Below are 15,281 nucleotides of genomic sequence, written 5' to 3'. Positions count from 1 at the left end.
CCTATATACCCTGAGCCTTGACTGCATACTATGTTGTGTACTTATATGTCATGTGAGTACTTAATATGTTGTGCTACTTACATGTGTTGAGTGCTTATATGTCTACTAATTTGTTTAAACTAGGAAATAAACAACATGTCAATCCCCTCCATGTTCTGTGCATTTGGCAGAATTGACAATAAAGCTGATTTTACACTGATAAATAAAGTTAATACAATATTTATATCATACCTGAGAAAAAAGTTTATTGAAGCCTTACCAGAGGTTTTTAATGTCACAGGTGGTCTTGTAGAAGCTTACTGACAAACCACAGTTTGTACAAATAACACTCGCACTCGGCTTTAAACTCACCTGATAAGAAACATGTTTAACTCCACATTTAAAATACACAGAGCAGTTTCCATCATAGCAGAATAAACACACTCTGAACACAAGTGTTTTCTGTATATTTAATGATAATAAGACCACTGATGGTGACTTAGTCAATAGTAGATGGTGCAATTTCTTTTTGAGTGTCTAATGACCCCGTGTGTACGCTAGATGGTATTACAATTTAGTATTTACAGGACAATATCAGCTCGAGGAAGGAAAAATAAGTTTCAGAGTGGAGTCAGGAAAACATACATTCACTAAATAAATTTACAGCTTTAAAAGCAACAAGGTTTTTGTTTTGTTTAGAAGCCACAACCAAATACTGACCAAAACTGAACACGGCAGGATCCACAAAATCAAGACGCTCTCTCACACAAACACACAAACTGGATTTTAACATCTGTCTCAGGTCATCTGATCCACGTCGTTTCACACCTGGCATCAGGAGGTGTCTGGACTTACTGATCGGACCTAATAAACATGTAGCTTCTGTAATTTCTGTTTGCAAAGATCAAATAATGTAGTTTTTTTTAGCCGACTATACAATTTGCTCCATCGTCAGTGTGTTTCAGACGAGGAGAGGAAGAGCCAGAGGACGTCAGCTGACTCGATGATCCTTTCAGTGTGTTCCAGGATGCATTTGCATTCACGCAGGCAAAAACACTGTGGCCACGTGCATCCCACACCACCTCCGAGTGTGCTCTGAGCGATCTGATCTCAAATGCTTAAATTAGACTCGTGCACTTGTGATCAGATCACCCGAGACGCACGCCAACACCAGGTCAGAAGGGTCATCCTCACACAGACACACACACACACACACACACACATATTGAAAGAGCGATAAAAAATCTCTCGGTGATCCTGTAAACTTAATGCCAATCAAATCAGAATAAATATACAGCTGAATTCAAACGATTACATGTTACTGTCAAAACATTGGCCACAAGTTGTTGTATTTTTAGGTGCAAGTTTCCTATAAACTATCAAACAAATACAGATTAACATCACAAACTGTGTGGAATCAAAACTCTTGACACGACATTTACATAATTAGCATATCAGAATGAGAAACATTTCATTATACAAAGTACATTTCCAATACATATCTACAGATGGTGGTGGTGATGGAGGCATGTTGATGCACTACATAGAATACTGTAAATACTGGATGAACACTGTTGAAATCCCGCGAATCTCGGACGTCGCCTCCTCGATGCTTTTCGATCCACCTTTGCGTGTTCTGCTGTTTTTTAAGCTTGAGACGCGTTCAGGCCTCATCCAAATGATGCTGTTTGATGCTCACTGACGCTTTAAAGGTAATTGGGTGTTAGAGGCATGATTCAGAGCCCTGTCACACCAGCATTTGAAACTACTTAATGTCAAATCCGTGCAAATACTTCACGTCAAATTCCACTTTGTTTAGCCTTGACACGTCAATTTTGTCCTTGACCAATGGAAAGTCGTCTTGACAGCTGATAACTGGTCTTTTAGGGAGTTAAGAGTATAAAGAGCTGTAGTTCATTTTAATGGCAGATATTTTGACTTGTCAAAGCAGATGAACTTAATGACATAAATAACGGCAGCGTTTGATTTAGGTGAGGCAGTTTCATGGTCCTCGTACCGTCCATGCCCACTCACTATTGGGACACTTAATAGTAATAGCGCCTTGGTTAATGGCGCCATGATAAATTGCATTACCTCTGCTAATGAGGTTATGTTTTCACCCCTGTCCGTTTATTGGGTTGTATGCAAGATAACACCAAAAAACAACTGAACAGATTTCCTCTAAACGTGGTGGAACGATGTGGTTGGGGGTCAGGAAAGAACCCATTCCATTTTGGTGCTGATCTGGATCAGAGGATGAATCCAGGATTGATTATTTTCACTTTCACTTTCAATTTCCCCAGGGAATAATTCCTGAATTTCGAGGGAAGCAGGCACATTCGGGGAACTGATATCTTTGAGTGTGTGAATTTTGGTGCAGCTTGATTGAATTAAAGGGGCTGTTGGGCCCTGGGCTCTTCTAGTTTACACCTGTAAACGTTCCAACACCGACAAGTCAAACATGTCTGTTGTAGCTGAATTTCTCAGTCCACTTTTAGTTAGTTTGTCACTTATAAGACAAGGGTTGATGGTACAAATCCCATGCTTATGCATAAACTGTCACTGTGTGAAGTCGTGTTCTTGTGAGGTTGTCAGTGTCTGGTGTGACGGGGCCTTCACATTTCCTATATATGAATATATTTCTCTTCCTATTAAAACTAATTAATTGATATTAAACATAATTAAAAGTGTGTTAAAAAGCTGCAAAATCAAGTAATATTTATTGTTATTTTAAGTTAATGTGGGCGTTTAACAGCAAATATTCACATTTCTTGTTCTTAAGATTTAACTAAAAATACTGAATTACAATTATAACTTATCTCCTACTGCGCCTTTAAGTTAAATTAAATACTCGGGTCAAAAACATATCTACAGATAAAAAATACTCTCTAAAAGCTCCCCCTCTTCTTTCAGTTGTCAATTTTCTTATTAAAATATCATCCTCAGTACACATAATTGGTTCACAAAATGTCACAACCGCAGGAATATACAATGGTGAGCGATAGCAAAGGCAAATGCAAAACTAAACCAATCTATTAAAGTATTACTTCAAGCTTTAGTCATGTCATTCTGTACAAAGATGTGTGGCGGTCTTCTGGTGGCGATCGGTCGAGCATGCTGCGTCCAACTGAAGAGCCAAGTAGCACCCGGTCATGTTTCTGAGACCAACACCGCCGTCGACCTCGAGACAGGTCTGGTCTACCTGCTCGATGTGGGCCGTGCCGATCTAAGATATGTGCTAATGAGCAACTATAAACATCAAGCAGCAGAGCGGTGTGTGATGCAGAAAGCGTTGATGCAACAGCAGTGAGTCAAGGAATGGTGCTTTACAATAAGATACATAAAGATATTACATTAAGATCACAGGCAGAGAGACGGAGGGACGTAAATTCCAATTCAGACGTGTGAGAGTGTTTCGGGGAATTTACTCTTGTCGTGTGTCGAGCGTCGTTGTTGCTTCTTCTCTTCATCTCCCTAAAAAGATGAAAACACAAAGAGGAGAGTTTACATTTTTCTTTTTTGGCCACTTGGGAAGAAGCAACATAAGCTGAAACATTCACATATTATCAACTGAGAGAGGTGTTATGGAAGAATTGTTCACAAATAAAAAACATTTGTATGTATATGTAGTGGTGTTTCTGGCCATGTGACATGCATAAGCCGGATATCCGATAACATTTTTGCTCTGCTTTGTTATAACTGTCTCTTCAGCTGCTAAATGCGTCTTTATGTTCACAAGCTAGTTGCTAACTGTGTTTATTTGTTGTGTGGTGTCAAGCAGAAGACGTGCAAGGAGGTGAAACCAGCTGCCCGGAGCGGTGAGAGTGAACCAAAATTCAAAAAATCGAAACAATGTGCTGAAAGGTGCTCAAGCTCCATAGAGATGACTGGAAATGAGGAGTTGCTGATAATTACTATGAGTAACACATATATTTCCTTCATTGCGCTAAAAAGATAAAGACAAAACAAATAATATTAATGTATGTAATGTTTTTATGGACACTTGAGAAGAAGCAGCAAAAACACCACGTTCACATATAGAAAGTATTAATTTTTATATTTATTTATATCATGTATTTGGAGTAGTGTGACGAACATAGGCTTGATATTCACTGTCCCTTTTGCTCCGCTTTGTTCTCCACCAAGTATTAAATATTGAATATTTAAATACTTGTCACTTTAGCAGCTAAAAGCTCCTTTATGTTCACTAGCTAGTTGCTAACAAAATAAAATGCTGAAAGGTGCTAAAATGCTCCACAGAGATGAGTGGAATTGTGGAGTTGGTGATAATAACTATGTAAGTCACCCCCGTCACATTGTATAGAGAGATTTAGTTGCTCATTATGAAAATATTGATTGCAGCAGCTTTAACTCTAAACGCGTGTGGTTGCTCGTGTCTCTTCGTGTTTCTTTACCTGCCATGTCATGTCAGCTAGACCATCTCATACTGATTGGCTGTGATGATCCTGGACAGACAGCAGGCCAGCAACATGCCAATCAGCTGAAAGATACATAGAAAAGGGGTTAAAAGGGTAGAAAAAGTACAATTGACGTTTTATAGAAGACTCCATTTCCCGTATAGTCTATTCTGTCCTGTTAGTATCTGCTTTTCTGCAATACATAACGATATAATGAAGACAATACAGATAAACAATAACGTTAAATTTAAACAAACAATGAATAAAGATGTCTATTCCTTGCAAAGTATACTACTTCACGTTTCTTACAATTTTCCAGTCAAGTTAGTCAGTAATTTCCCGTCAAATCACATCTGTCAGCACAAAACGCAACATTACCTCTGTCTGTTGATCTCCTTAGCAACCGCCTTGCTTGTTGTGAGTAATTACATCTCTAATTTGGATCATATTGAAGATCTATTTACACTTCACAACACACAAGCCACCTTTTATTTGTACAGCAGAGAAAAGACCTTTTGTTAACTGTTACCTGTGAGAAGGCGATCCCAAACGTCACTCCTGCAATAATGGCCATGTTGGTTTCCATGAATGAAGTGACCAGCTCATAGCAGCCCTGAAAGACAGGGGGCAGGTTAGTTTGAACCGGGTACAGGGACATGTTATAGGTGCACGTTAGGGGTAAGATGGGTATCTGGGAGATTATCTGAGACATTTGTTAGAGAATGGATGAGGGAGGTGGTGTGAAAAATTGAATGAGGACGACAGATGAGACGCGCATTCATGGGCTTTATAGCACTGAAACAGCAGAAAGTCAAGGAAATAGAAAAGCACCACACTGACCTGGTTGAAGACCTTGTTCGGGGCTATGGTTGCGTTGCGGAGGTCTTCTGGGTTGCAGTCGGAGGAGTTAAAGCAGCAGCTGGCAGGAATACCGTTGGAGGGATAATACACACTGGCCAACCAGCTGGTGTAGTTATACACTCCGCAGCAGCGCAGCTGAAAACCGACAGAAGATCGAGAGCAGATTAGAATTCATGGACTCATTCTACATTTTTGTTGTTTGAGAACAAAACCTTTGCAAGAATCACAACCAACGATGTGCAACACTCTCAATTGTCGTCCTTGTCTGTGGCACTCAGACTAAACCCCATTCGATCCAAAACTCTAATTCATGTTTTCCACTGTGTGTGTTTTTGTTGCCCTTGTGTGTGTTGTTTGTCCCTGTTCTTGTCTGAGTGTGTCTTTTGTGTGCGTTCCTGCTGGGCATCGTCCTGCCAACATCTACCGCTTTCTGCCAACTCACCTGCCCAGCAGAGATTCACCCTGCGATCGGCTCCACAAGCCTGCTACTTTACTTATGCTGCCTTGGAATGGGGCCATGTTTCCCATGTCCAAATAAACGTCACACTCTTATTGCTTTTACGAACTCTGACCTCGGATTTTTTTCTGAAAGCTCTGAATTCTCCAGTTGCTGGAAGTAAAGTTGTTGTTGGATGATAAGCTCATATATAGTGATATTAGTCGTATAGTTTTGGAAAATTAGGATAATGTTATGGTTCCAACAGCCTAAACCATTCCATTTCTTTCATTACGTTACCCAACTGCTAGTTTGCTATATTGTTAGCCTCTGTGGTTTCTAGACAAAGTTAATATTAGCATCCATGCTGCTATGGTCTAGCAAGCTCACAAGTTCCATTAGAAGGCAGCATTACCCCCGACTCATTCAACACAACTCTGTCACCTTCAGAAACGCTATGGACAATCTCTACTTGTACCATTTTGAAAACTTTAATATGCTGCTTTTGTACTGTTTGTACTAATACCTGTCAGCCTGAGCCTCAGGTCCAACATCCATCTGCTCGCCGGCTTGGCTACGTCCAGTTTTTCCTCCGTCTCTCTAACCCTGACCCCCGGATCAGAATCAATCTTCCGCTAACCTGTCAGTCCCGCTCTCGAATCTGAACACTGTCAAACTCTGCTCACCTGCCTGCTCTGCTCCCCAGAACCACACTTCAAGACCTCGCTCACTTAAAATTGTATTTATTGGCTGTTGTACCACATTGACATCAGCAACTTACCTTGTGCTGCAAGTTGTCCACAGCGCGGCTCGCCTCGTCCTCAGCATTGTAGTTCAGGACTGCGTCATTGTACGTCCTGTGAAAGGTTCCCTTTATCTGCAGCAGGCCGACATATGCACAAAATAACACATGTTAACAGCATGATAATGCTTTCATGTTTTGTGTGTTATAGACATATAAGGATGTAATATGGTGCACTGCTCGCTGACCTCATGGCGAAACACAAATCCAGAGATCCCGGCCACCAACTCGGCGAGGAAGACGAGCGACAGAAACATGGCGTACTAAAGAGAGAGAGGAAGGAAGAGTAAGATTTGGATAGATTGCATCAATACTTTCTGCTTCAGGTGTTTATCATTTACATAAGCTTGCACACACACACACACACTTGTCCACCGTTAACAGACCAATGTGCCCTGCAGAATCTATTGGATTTCTGATCCCCCTGCACGTAATAGAGGTCAACCATTATTCCCTTTATCGTGCGACCTGAGGCTAATTAATCAGCACATACAACACACCTCTCTCTCTCTCTGCGACATATCACTACACCCCCGTCTCTCACCAGCTTCAGCATCCATGGGCTTCCTCTGCAGGTGGCGAAGCATCCGAACAGGCCGAAGACGATGATGACGGTGCCGGTGCCAATGAGGACATACGGGGCGTTGGTGGAGTTGTCGGCTATCAGGGAGATGTACGGGCCAAGCATCAACTTCCCCCATACTCCCACGGCCAACAGGATGGCTCCTGTTATCTAGAGGGCAGAAAGAAGGAGAAAACAGAGAGAGAGAGGAACAAAATGAAAGCAGGGAACAGGCCCTTATTTCTGCACTTATTACAATAGATCTGTTTTAGCAGCGTACCGAGTGGGAGGAGGAGAAAAAGGATCAAGGTGGAACAAGAAAAGAGCAATTAGAGTAAGGAGGTGGAGACTGGAGACAGAATACACAAATGTATCTGTAGTATGGGGATAGTGATCACCTGCTTTATGAATGTGCCTGCACTCACACATATACAGAGAGAGAGAGAGACAAAAAAGAAAGGGGACAAATCATAGAAGCTCTTTGATGCGAGGCGAGACGCTTCCTCCTGTTGCGCATCTCTTTGCATTTCAAATGAAGGCCGCAGATAAAAGAGCGTGCTGTACGAGGCAGCTGAAGCAGCGTGTGTCTCAGCTGGGTATGTCTCACTGGTATCGGAAAGGGAGCGGGGTGTGGGAACGGCTGTTGACGATCCGACTCGAGCGAGGGCCAACTCATCCTCCTAACCCGCTTTCCTTCCAAGAGGGGGCCGCTCGCCGTCCTGCTGCCAGGCCCTCTGAATAGAGAGAGGGAGCGTTCGGCACAAAATGTCTCTGTGCACCCTGAAAACTGATGAGAAGAATACACTCGGCTTTCTCTCAGCAGAAAGTGAACTGAGAATTGAGAAGAAAAGTTCCCTCTTAGCAACAGTGGCCGCCCACTTATAGAACGTCTCTGGTTCCAAATGCAAATTTCCATTGGTGATTCAGAAAATCCATATAAGAACCAAACAATATTGGAAAAGGTAAAAGGTAAAAGGCAAAGGTACAAATTATTTTCACGAATGACGGAACTACGCATCCCATAAACCATTGCGAATGATCTAGCAACTTCCAGTCCCTTCTTTTTGAATTCAACCTTGTCGTAGTGATTTTTTTTTAAACGTTCAAAAGAGAAATCTCGGTTGCCTTGTGGTAAACGTTATGTAACCCTGAACAATCAAAGCCGACATGAACATTTCCATGGTAACAAACAGCTCCACCGATCACAGACGGAGCTATTACACCTGAGGACTGTGGGTAGTATAGTACTTCTCATTTCCGTGAATAAAATACGTTTTGTGTAAACACAGTTGATATCAGGCAGACTTGTGGCCTCTCCAGGAGCGTAAAGCATCATTTCACAATCTCGTAGCTTGTGGTAAGTCTACTGTACCTTGGATGGTAGGAAAATATTACGGCTGATAGACAAAATCTCTATTCACATAATGAATGGGATTTTCACTTTCGGAAACACGCTGCTGAGCTCTATTGGACCACGATGTCCTCAAGCCTGTCGGTCATGTTACGAAAAAATGACATTAATACAGAAGCGATTAACAACCATACAAAAATATTTCTTTGTATAAAGTTAGGCTGCTGTGTTCCGTCTCTGATTACAGCTTCAACCAGCCTCTGCAGGTTGATGACTGTGTTAACAACATTCACACTTTCCCCCATTGGCAGAGTGGGCACTCACCAGCCTCCAGCTGCCTGTTCGCTGCCTGTTGTTGTGTTTTCATTTTGGTTTGACGTCTTAAATGAAGCTGTACGTTTTTTATTTTCTTTTAGACCTAATTACAGTGACAATGGTTAGAGAACGTGCACATGGCTAAACCTGTAGTGCAGTGGTTAAAGCTGTCTCCTCACAGGAAGAAGTTTCTTGGTTCTGTTGGAGTTTGCTTGTTCTCCGGGTGCTACTAACTGCCCATAAATTCAGCGTAGGTGTGAGTTGGCCCTGTGATATGCTGGTGACCTGTACACGGTGTATCCCACCTCTCGCTGTCAACTGGGATTAGCTCCAGCTCCCCTGTGACCCTCGAAGGACAAGTGGAATATATATAGATGGATGTACTTATTCACTAATTTGTGTGCAGAGAATCGAATGAATGTCTAATGCAACCAGACAATATATATATGATATATGTATATACTGTAGGTCTTATTATGTATTCAGTAGTTGGTGCTGTAGCTATTATTGTTGCTCTGTCTCTCGGTTGAAAATGCCCACGTAGGCGTTCTAGCAGAAAATGTTCTTCTTTTCCCTCTTTTAAAATAGAAAATAAAACATGGCAACAACACGGAATACATGGTCAAAGACTGTGGCTGCTGTGTTACACGGTTCGCCACAGCTACAACTTGTTCTCACTTCTATTGTCACTAATGACATCTACTCTTTCCGTGAACAGAGTTGCTCACAGCCTGAGTCATTTCCAGCATTCGTCCTCTTGATGACGATGCACTCACCGTTTATGGCTGACATCCCCAGCGACAAAATGTCTCTCCCCCCCTAACAGCTGCTGCCACATACAAATAAAGACCCATCTTCTCAATTGTCGATGCTTAAGTGTTCATTTTAAAGCCAATGGGGAAATCAAGTCCAAGGAGCAGAGACGAGTCATCTAGAATTCATGCCCGTTGCTGAATTCCAAACAGCAACGGCCCCCCCCCACACACACACACTCCTCCTCCATCTGCATGTTTTGTTTGAAATTCAACGCCTGGCCCGGCCACCCTGGTTACAGCACAGAGTTTAAAACAGGTCGCTCCCCCCCCCCCCCCCGGCCTAATAAAGAAACAGAAGGTGTTATGACAAAATATGCCGGCGAGGCCACCGCACAGACTCCGCCACCTGCTCCGCATTTTCCCCGTCCTGCGCGTTAAACTACAGCTACACAGACATTATTTGCCAAGACAAGCTGATGACAGTGAAACCGAGGCCTGACATTGAGGCACGTCTCCCCGCTTCGAACTCAGTGCCACTGCCAGTGCCCTCTCCATGCTTCAGCCTCGGGCCTGAAGAGAGCCACTGACCTATGAGACACTTGTGCTCTTCAGACATCTGAAACCTGATGCTGCAGACGTTAGGGCGAGCGACAAGACCATTCAATCCGGACTAAATATAAAAGCTGGTATCTGTGACACCGGCACATGTCTGCAGAGCAGCACAGCTCGGCTTTTTGAGCCTTCGTGGCTACAGATCTAAACTAAAAGCAAGTTAAATCAGTTTTTCTCCTCATGAAAAGCATCAGCATTGAGGCTATTTTCTCCATGAAAGCAGAGAAAGCCCTCTTCAGATCCTAAACACGTTATAGACAGATAAACCGCTTCCACGTGTTCTTATTAGATAATCTACCCCAGCTATTTCTGGCAGCTATCAGAAAACACACAGGAATGAGCCTATAACGTACGGCTGTGGTCACAAATTACGGCCAATAACATAATAAATTCAGTCACTTGGTGTTGTGGTATACTCGGCTAATATGTGGATCATAGTATTATATAGTTGCTTGATCATATTTGCAGATTCAACTGGTAAAAGCTAAACAAAAGCACCTGGAAACGACGGGGAAACGCTCTTGTTTATCTCAAAGTATTTAATCCCACAATTGGAAGCAGTCTCGACTAAATTGATTTGGTTTGAGTAGCTGGGATGATTCTGAGTGATCTGCAATCCTGAGGTCAGGAGCTTTAATTACAGTGAAAAGGCAGAATTCCTTCTTCAAATGAGCCGAATGCTTGGCTGGTATTGTGAATGCAGCTTTATATAAATTCAAGCTCTTGTATTTGAATTGACAAAATATTAGAAACACTGTGAACTATTTTGATCACCAAGGACAAATACCCACAATTCTCTGGATCTTTGCTTCTCAAATATGTTTCTTAGATTGTGGAAAACTAAACATCTTTATTTCTGGGCCTTTGGACAAACAAAATATGTAATTGAAAGATGTCAGCTAAGGCTGAAGGAAATTTTGATCTACATATTCTTTTTATTTCCTATAGATTGAATGATCAATTTACAACTGAAAATATGCTCTAATATCGATACATTGTTGGATAATACGACACCATCACAAACCCCAGTCTCTAAATTCAATGTCAACAAACAGTAAACACGATCAAGGCAGAGCTGATGAACTAAATTACTTTTTCCTCAGGTGTGAGACTCGGGACCTCTCTCAGAAGGGGGCTGAGGGCTTAGACGCTATAACCGCCCCTGATGCTTCCCACTGTCTGATAATCGAACACAGCAGGTACATTGTGTCTTTAGCAGAGTCTGTTATAAGAAATCTACAGGTCCTGATGGCCTGCCTGCCATCCTCCTAAAGAGCTGTGCATTGGAACTCACTGCTGCTTGGTGTCCTATCTTCCGACAATCCCTGTAAAGTCACACTGTCCCTGCGCTTTGGAAGAAATCTATTATCACTCCAGTACCAAAAACATCATATCCGGATGTTGTTTCAAGTTTGGACCCCCTCCAATTTGCCTACAGACAGGGGCGGAGCACGGAGGTTGCAGTCGCAAGTGTGACGCATCTAGTCAGTAAGCATTTAGAGAACCCCAAGAGTTATGCTCAGGTCCTATTTGGAGACTTCTCTTCAGCTTTTAACACTGTCCAACCTTACCTACTGGTCCAGATGTTAAACGACATGCACGTAAATCCTTTCATCATAAAATGGTGCTATTCTTTACTAACCAACAGATCCCAGCCCATGAAGGTAAATAGCTCAATTTCCAGGGACAAATACTGTAGCACAGGTGAACCACAAGGCTGCATGAGCTCTCCTTTCCTCTACACACTGTACAGTAACGAATGCAGGAGCAGCCATACAAATTTGATGATACAGTGATTTTAAGCTTGATGACTGCCCTGCAATGTACTTGGATGAGATTTAAACCTTTAAAGACTGGTGTGACAGTCATCATCTAATTTAGTGATGTTTGATATTGATATTTGACCACAAACAGGTGAGAGTCCATGACCAAAGACAAAGTTATGGAGCAGGTTGGCACTTTTAAATATCTGGGCCTACAGCTGGACTGTAATCTGAAATGGATTGCCCATGTCGACTTTCTGCGTGGGAAGTTAGCTCAAAGGCTGCACTTCCTACGCAGGCTTAGACTGTTCGGGGTGAACACCGACGTCATGTCGATATTTTATGCTGCGGTGCTTGAAAGCATAATGAGATATGGAATGGCTCCATGGTTTGGCACTTTCACAGTCCACCTCAAATCCAGAATTGAGAGCATAGTAAAAAATGGCTACGAAGGTGATGGGCAGAAAGGACTATGCTTCCCTTCAGACCATCTACGAAGGTTCTGTGGTCGGACTGGCACACAGGATCTTTAATGGACCGGCACACATACCGTTCCCAGAATTTGACCGGTTACCTTCAGGTAGACGTTACAGAGCCTATAAGTGTGAAACCAACCGTCTCATGCTCTCATTCATCCCAACGTCTATCACACTTCCATCATTTATCTCAATAACAGTGGTTATGGCACATTTTACACTTTGGTTTTTAAGTGCTAATGCCAGTTTCAGTTTTTTATCTTGCTTATCTTGTTATATCCTGTTAGTGTTTTATCCTTTTAAGTGTTTTTAGGGCAGGTGCAATATTAAACTCACTTTTATTCTGCATTATTATTCTGGGTCTTGCATGATATGTCCTTGTGTACTGTTTTCTGTTGTTGTTGTTTGTTGTACAATGTACTGTTCTGCAGCTGCTGTAGCACTTTGGCCCAAGACAAATTTCCCTATAGGACAATAAAGTATATTTGATTGAAACTGAAGTTATTTAGACTGGTTTCAAAAGCAAGAGCTGAAATAATCAAGTCAATATCATTTATCCAGCAAAACAACCAAAGCATCTCTGCTTCCAGCTCTTACATTATATTTAACTGAACATCATTGGGTTTTAAGACAGTTGGTCACAATTAGAAAAAGACACAAAAGTCAACTTAAACTGTGATGTTCACCTTTTTAACCATTTTCTAATCATTTACTTTTATGAGCTGCAGCTACCCTCAATCATATTTAACACCAATATGAAGTACAACTCCAATGCTTTGAAATCATCATACATCAGAATGAAATCAAAATATCAAAAAGTATAGTGCTATAGTGATATAGTATATAGGCTTATATTTATATTTACTTATAAAGAGCCAAATATTACATATATACATTTGATGTTTATTACGTGGGCATTAATATGTGAGCAGCATTTTCATTTAAAGCTTGTGGCCAGGAAGATAAATTATTCATTTACAGTTGGGTGGGGTTTCTTTTTTAACAATGAATAGGCTTATTCATATTTTATGAGCTGGGTTTGTCCAATTTAATGTTAGAATGTTCAAAACTGTAACATTATTTTTTGAGATGTGGTGAAGCAGAATTAACATACAGTGGAATACGCCAATAAAGTTCAAGGACCGTAAAATTGTACTGTAGCACTTGAGTAAGTGTATGAATAGATATTGATAAAATTGGTAAATTGGTATTGGGCTGGGCTATATGTCCATAAATTATATTCATAATTATGATAAATATGTAATATTCTTTATATACATGTGGGCACATTAACACCTGATGATCAGCAAGTATTTTTGTTACATTTTGACAAAATCTATAAGGGAGTAGCCTATATACTACAGGTGTAATGTCCCTTTAAGAATGTATAGAAACCACCTAAAATGTATTGGTAGATACTGTTATAACTATTTTTGTTACATTTTGACAACATCTATATATGAGTATATACAGAGGATACAATGTGCCTTTCAGGATGTATGAAACGACCCGACATGTTCAGTCTGTGTTTGAGTAAATGGTTCTAAATGCTTTTATCAAACAGATCAGGTCTTTCGTGTTGATCTTATCAGACATTTTGGATTTTAACATCCTCCAGCTCCTCACTGACACCGACCATGATGCTGAGTGTGGGTGCGTGTGTGCGTGTGTGTGTGTGCAATGCACCGACACCACTGACGCCCAGCAGACAACATATGTGCAACCTAAACGCAACTTACATAACACACCACGATCACAATACACACACACGCGCGCGCGCGCACTAAACGCTGCGTCGTTGGGCGAGACCCGTCGATCATTTCGCGTTTGTCCCCGAACAACACGATGAATCCGTCGGTGATGCTGGATCCGTCCAACCCTTCATCACGCACCGCAAAAGACCACAGCGCTTGTTTTGTGCAGGGAGGCTCCGGCAGAGAGAGACACAGAGAAATGCTACGTACCCAGAAGACGAAGGAGTAGACGATGAGGAGGGTTTTAAGGCAGGTGATGACCGGTTTGGTCTCCATTGTGGAACCAGTGTGATAATAACAGCAGCAGAGGAGGAGGAGGAGGAGGAGGAGGAGGTGGAGGAGGAAGAAGAAGAAGAAGAGAAACACGTCTCCGCGCGAGCTGTCGCGTTGCAACCACGCGCTGATGCAGCCACACGGCGTCACTGGAGCAACGCAGCATCATCATCATCTTCATCTTCATCATCATCATCATCATCAGTGATAACACATAATGATACTGATAATAACCTCCCTGGGCGATGTGATAATATGAATCAGAGCCACAGACATAAAGATACATGTGTGTATTATGTTTTAATGTTGTTCTTTTATCTGCTCTGTTTTATGATCTGGCTTTTCTATGATCTGCTATCTTTGCACTTGTTTTTTTCATTTTGTGAAGTACTTCTGGTTTTAGAGGGCGTTTATTATTATTATTATTATTATTATTATTGTTATTAGAGTTATTTTTGTTGTTGCTGTTCCTGCAGTCAGTTGCAACACACATCTACATGGAAGCCCATTTCTAGCGCTTTGTTAAAACAAATGAAAATGCTGGAAGGCATTACAATGAGAAACATTCTCAAATGAATCACTTCGTATCTCAGAATAATGACTAAGTGTGACTCACTATCTAAAATTTTGCAACTTTGCATTCATCTTTTTTTCTTTCACCTGTACAAATAGGCTTCCGTAGACTAAACTTGAAATATAGGGTGGAGTGGGGACGGTTGCAACACTTTCAGCGTTTCTCTGGTAACAAAAGATTTCTTTGGATTAGACCAACCTTATTTTTATATATAAGTGCAGCACTCAATTTCAATTTAAAGAATATCAATCTACCCCTGAATGATACAGGCCTAATTCTTAATTAAAGAGGGCTTCATTGATTGTTTAAGATAAGATCAGCTTCATTGATCCAACCACACAGAAACGTAA

General features: G+C 41.5%; 1 protein-coding gene across 1 annotated transcript; it reads right to left on the bottom strand.

Moving 5' to 3' along the window:
* Positions 1–435: 435 nt before the first annotated feature.
* tspan7b (tetraspanin 7b) lies at positions 436–14,505 on the bottom strand. Its single transcript, XM_034574088.1, has 8 exons — positions 14,295–14,505; positions 7,041–7,229; positions 6,685–6,759; positions 6,476–6,571; positions 5,238–5,393; positions 4,927–5,010; positions 4,395–4,480; positions 436–3,453 (listed from the first exon to the last, which is right to left on the bottom strand). The coding sequence occupies exons 1-7, from the start codon at positions 14,358–14,360 to the stop codon at positions 4,412–4,414; spliced, it is 735 nt and encodes a 244-aa protein (XP_034429979.1). The 5' UTR covers positions 14,361–14,505; the 3' UTR covers positions 436–3,453; positions 4,395–4,411.
* Between the last annotated feature and the right edge of the window lie 776 nt (positions 14,506–15,281).

The sequence above is a fragment of the Hippoglossus hippoglossus genome, chromosome 21 (genome assembly GCF_009819705.1).
Source record: "Hippoglossus hippoglossus isolate fHipHip1 chromosome 21, fHipHip1.pri, whole genome shotgun sequence".
Classification (NCBI taxonomy): Eukaryota; Metazoa; Chordata; class Actinopteri; order Pleuronectiformes; family Pleuronectidae; genus Hippoglossus; species Hippoglossus hippoglossus.
The sequence above is the reverse complement of the archived record's forward strand: the minus strand, read 5'-3'. Positions and strand labels throughout refer to the sequence as shown.

Bases quoted from the DNA above. Each gene is read 5' to 3' on its own strand.
- tspan7b (XM_034574088.1), bottom strand. From the start codon at position 14,360: ATGGAGACCAAACCGGTCATCACCTGCCTTAAAACCCTCCTCATCGTC. The intron at 6,760-7,040 runs GTGAGAGACGGG...CTCTCTCTTTAG, and splicing joins GCCCATGGATGCTGAAGCTG to TACGCCATGTTTCTGTCGCT. The intron at 6,572-6,684 runs GTCAGCGAGCAG...GGCCTGCTGCAG, and splicing joins GATTTGTGTTTCGCCATGAG to ATAAAGGGAACCTTTCACAG.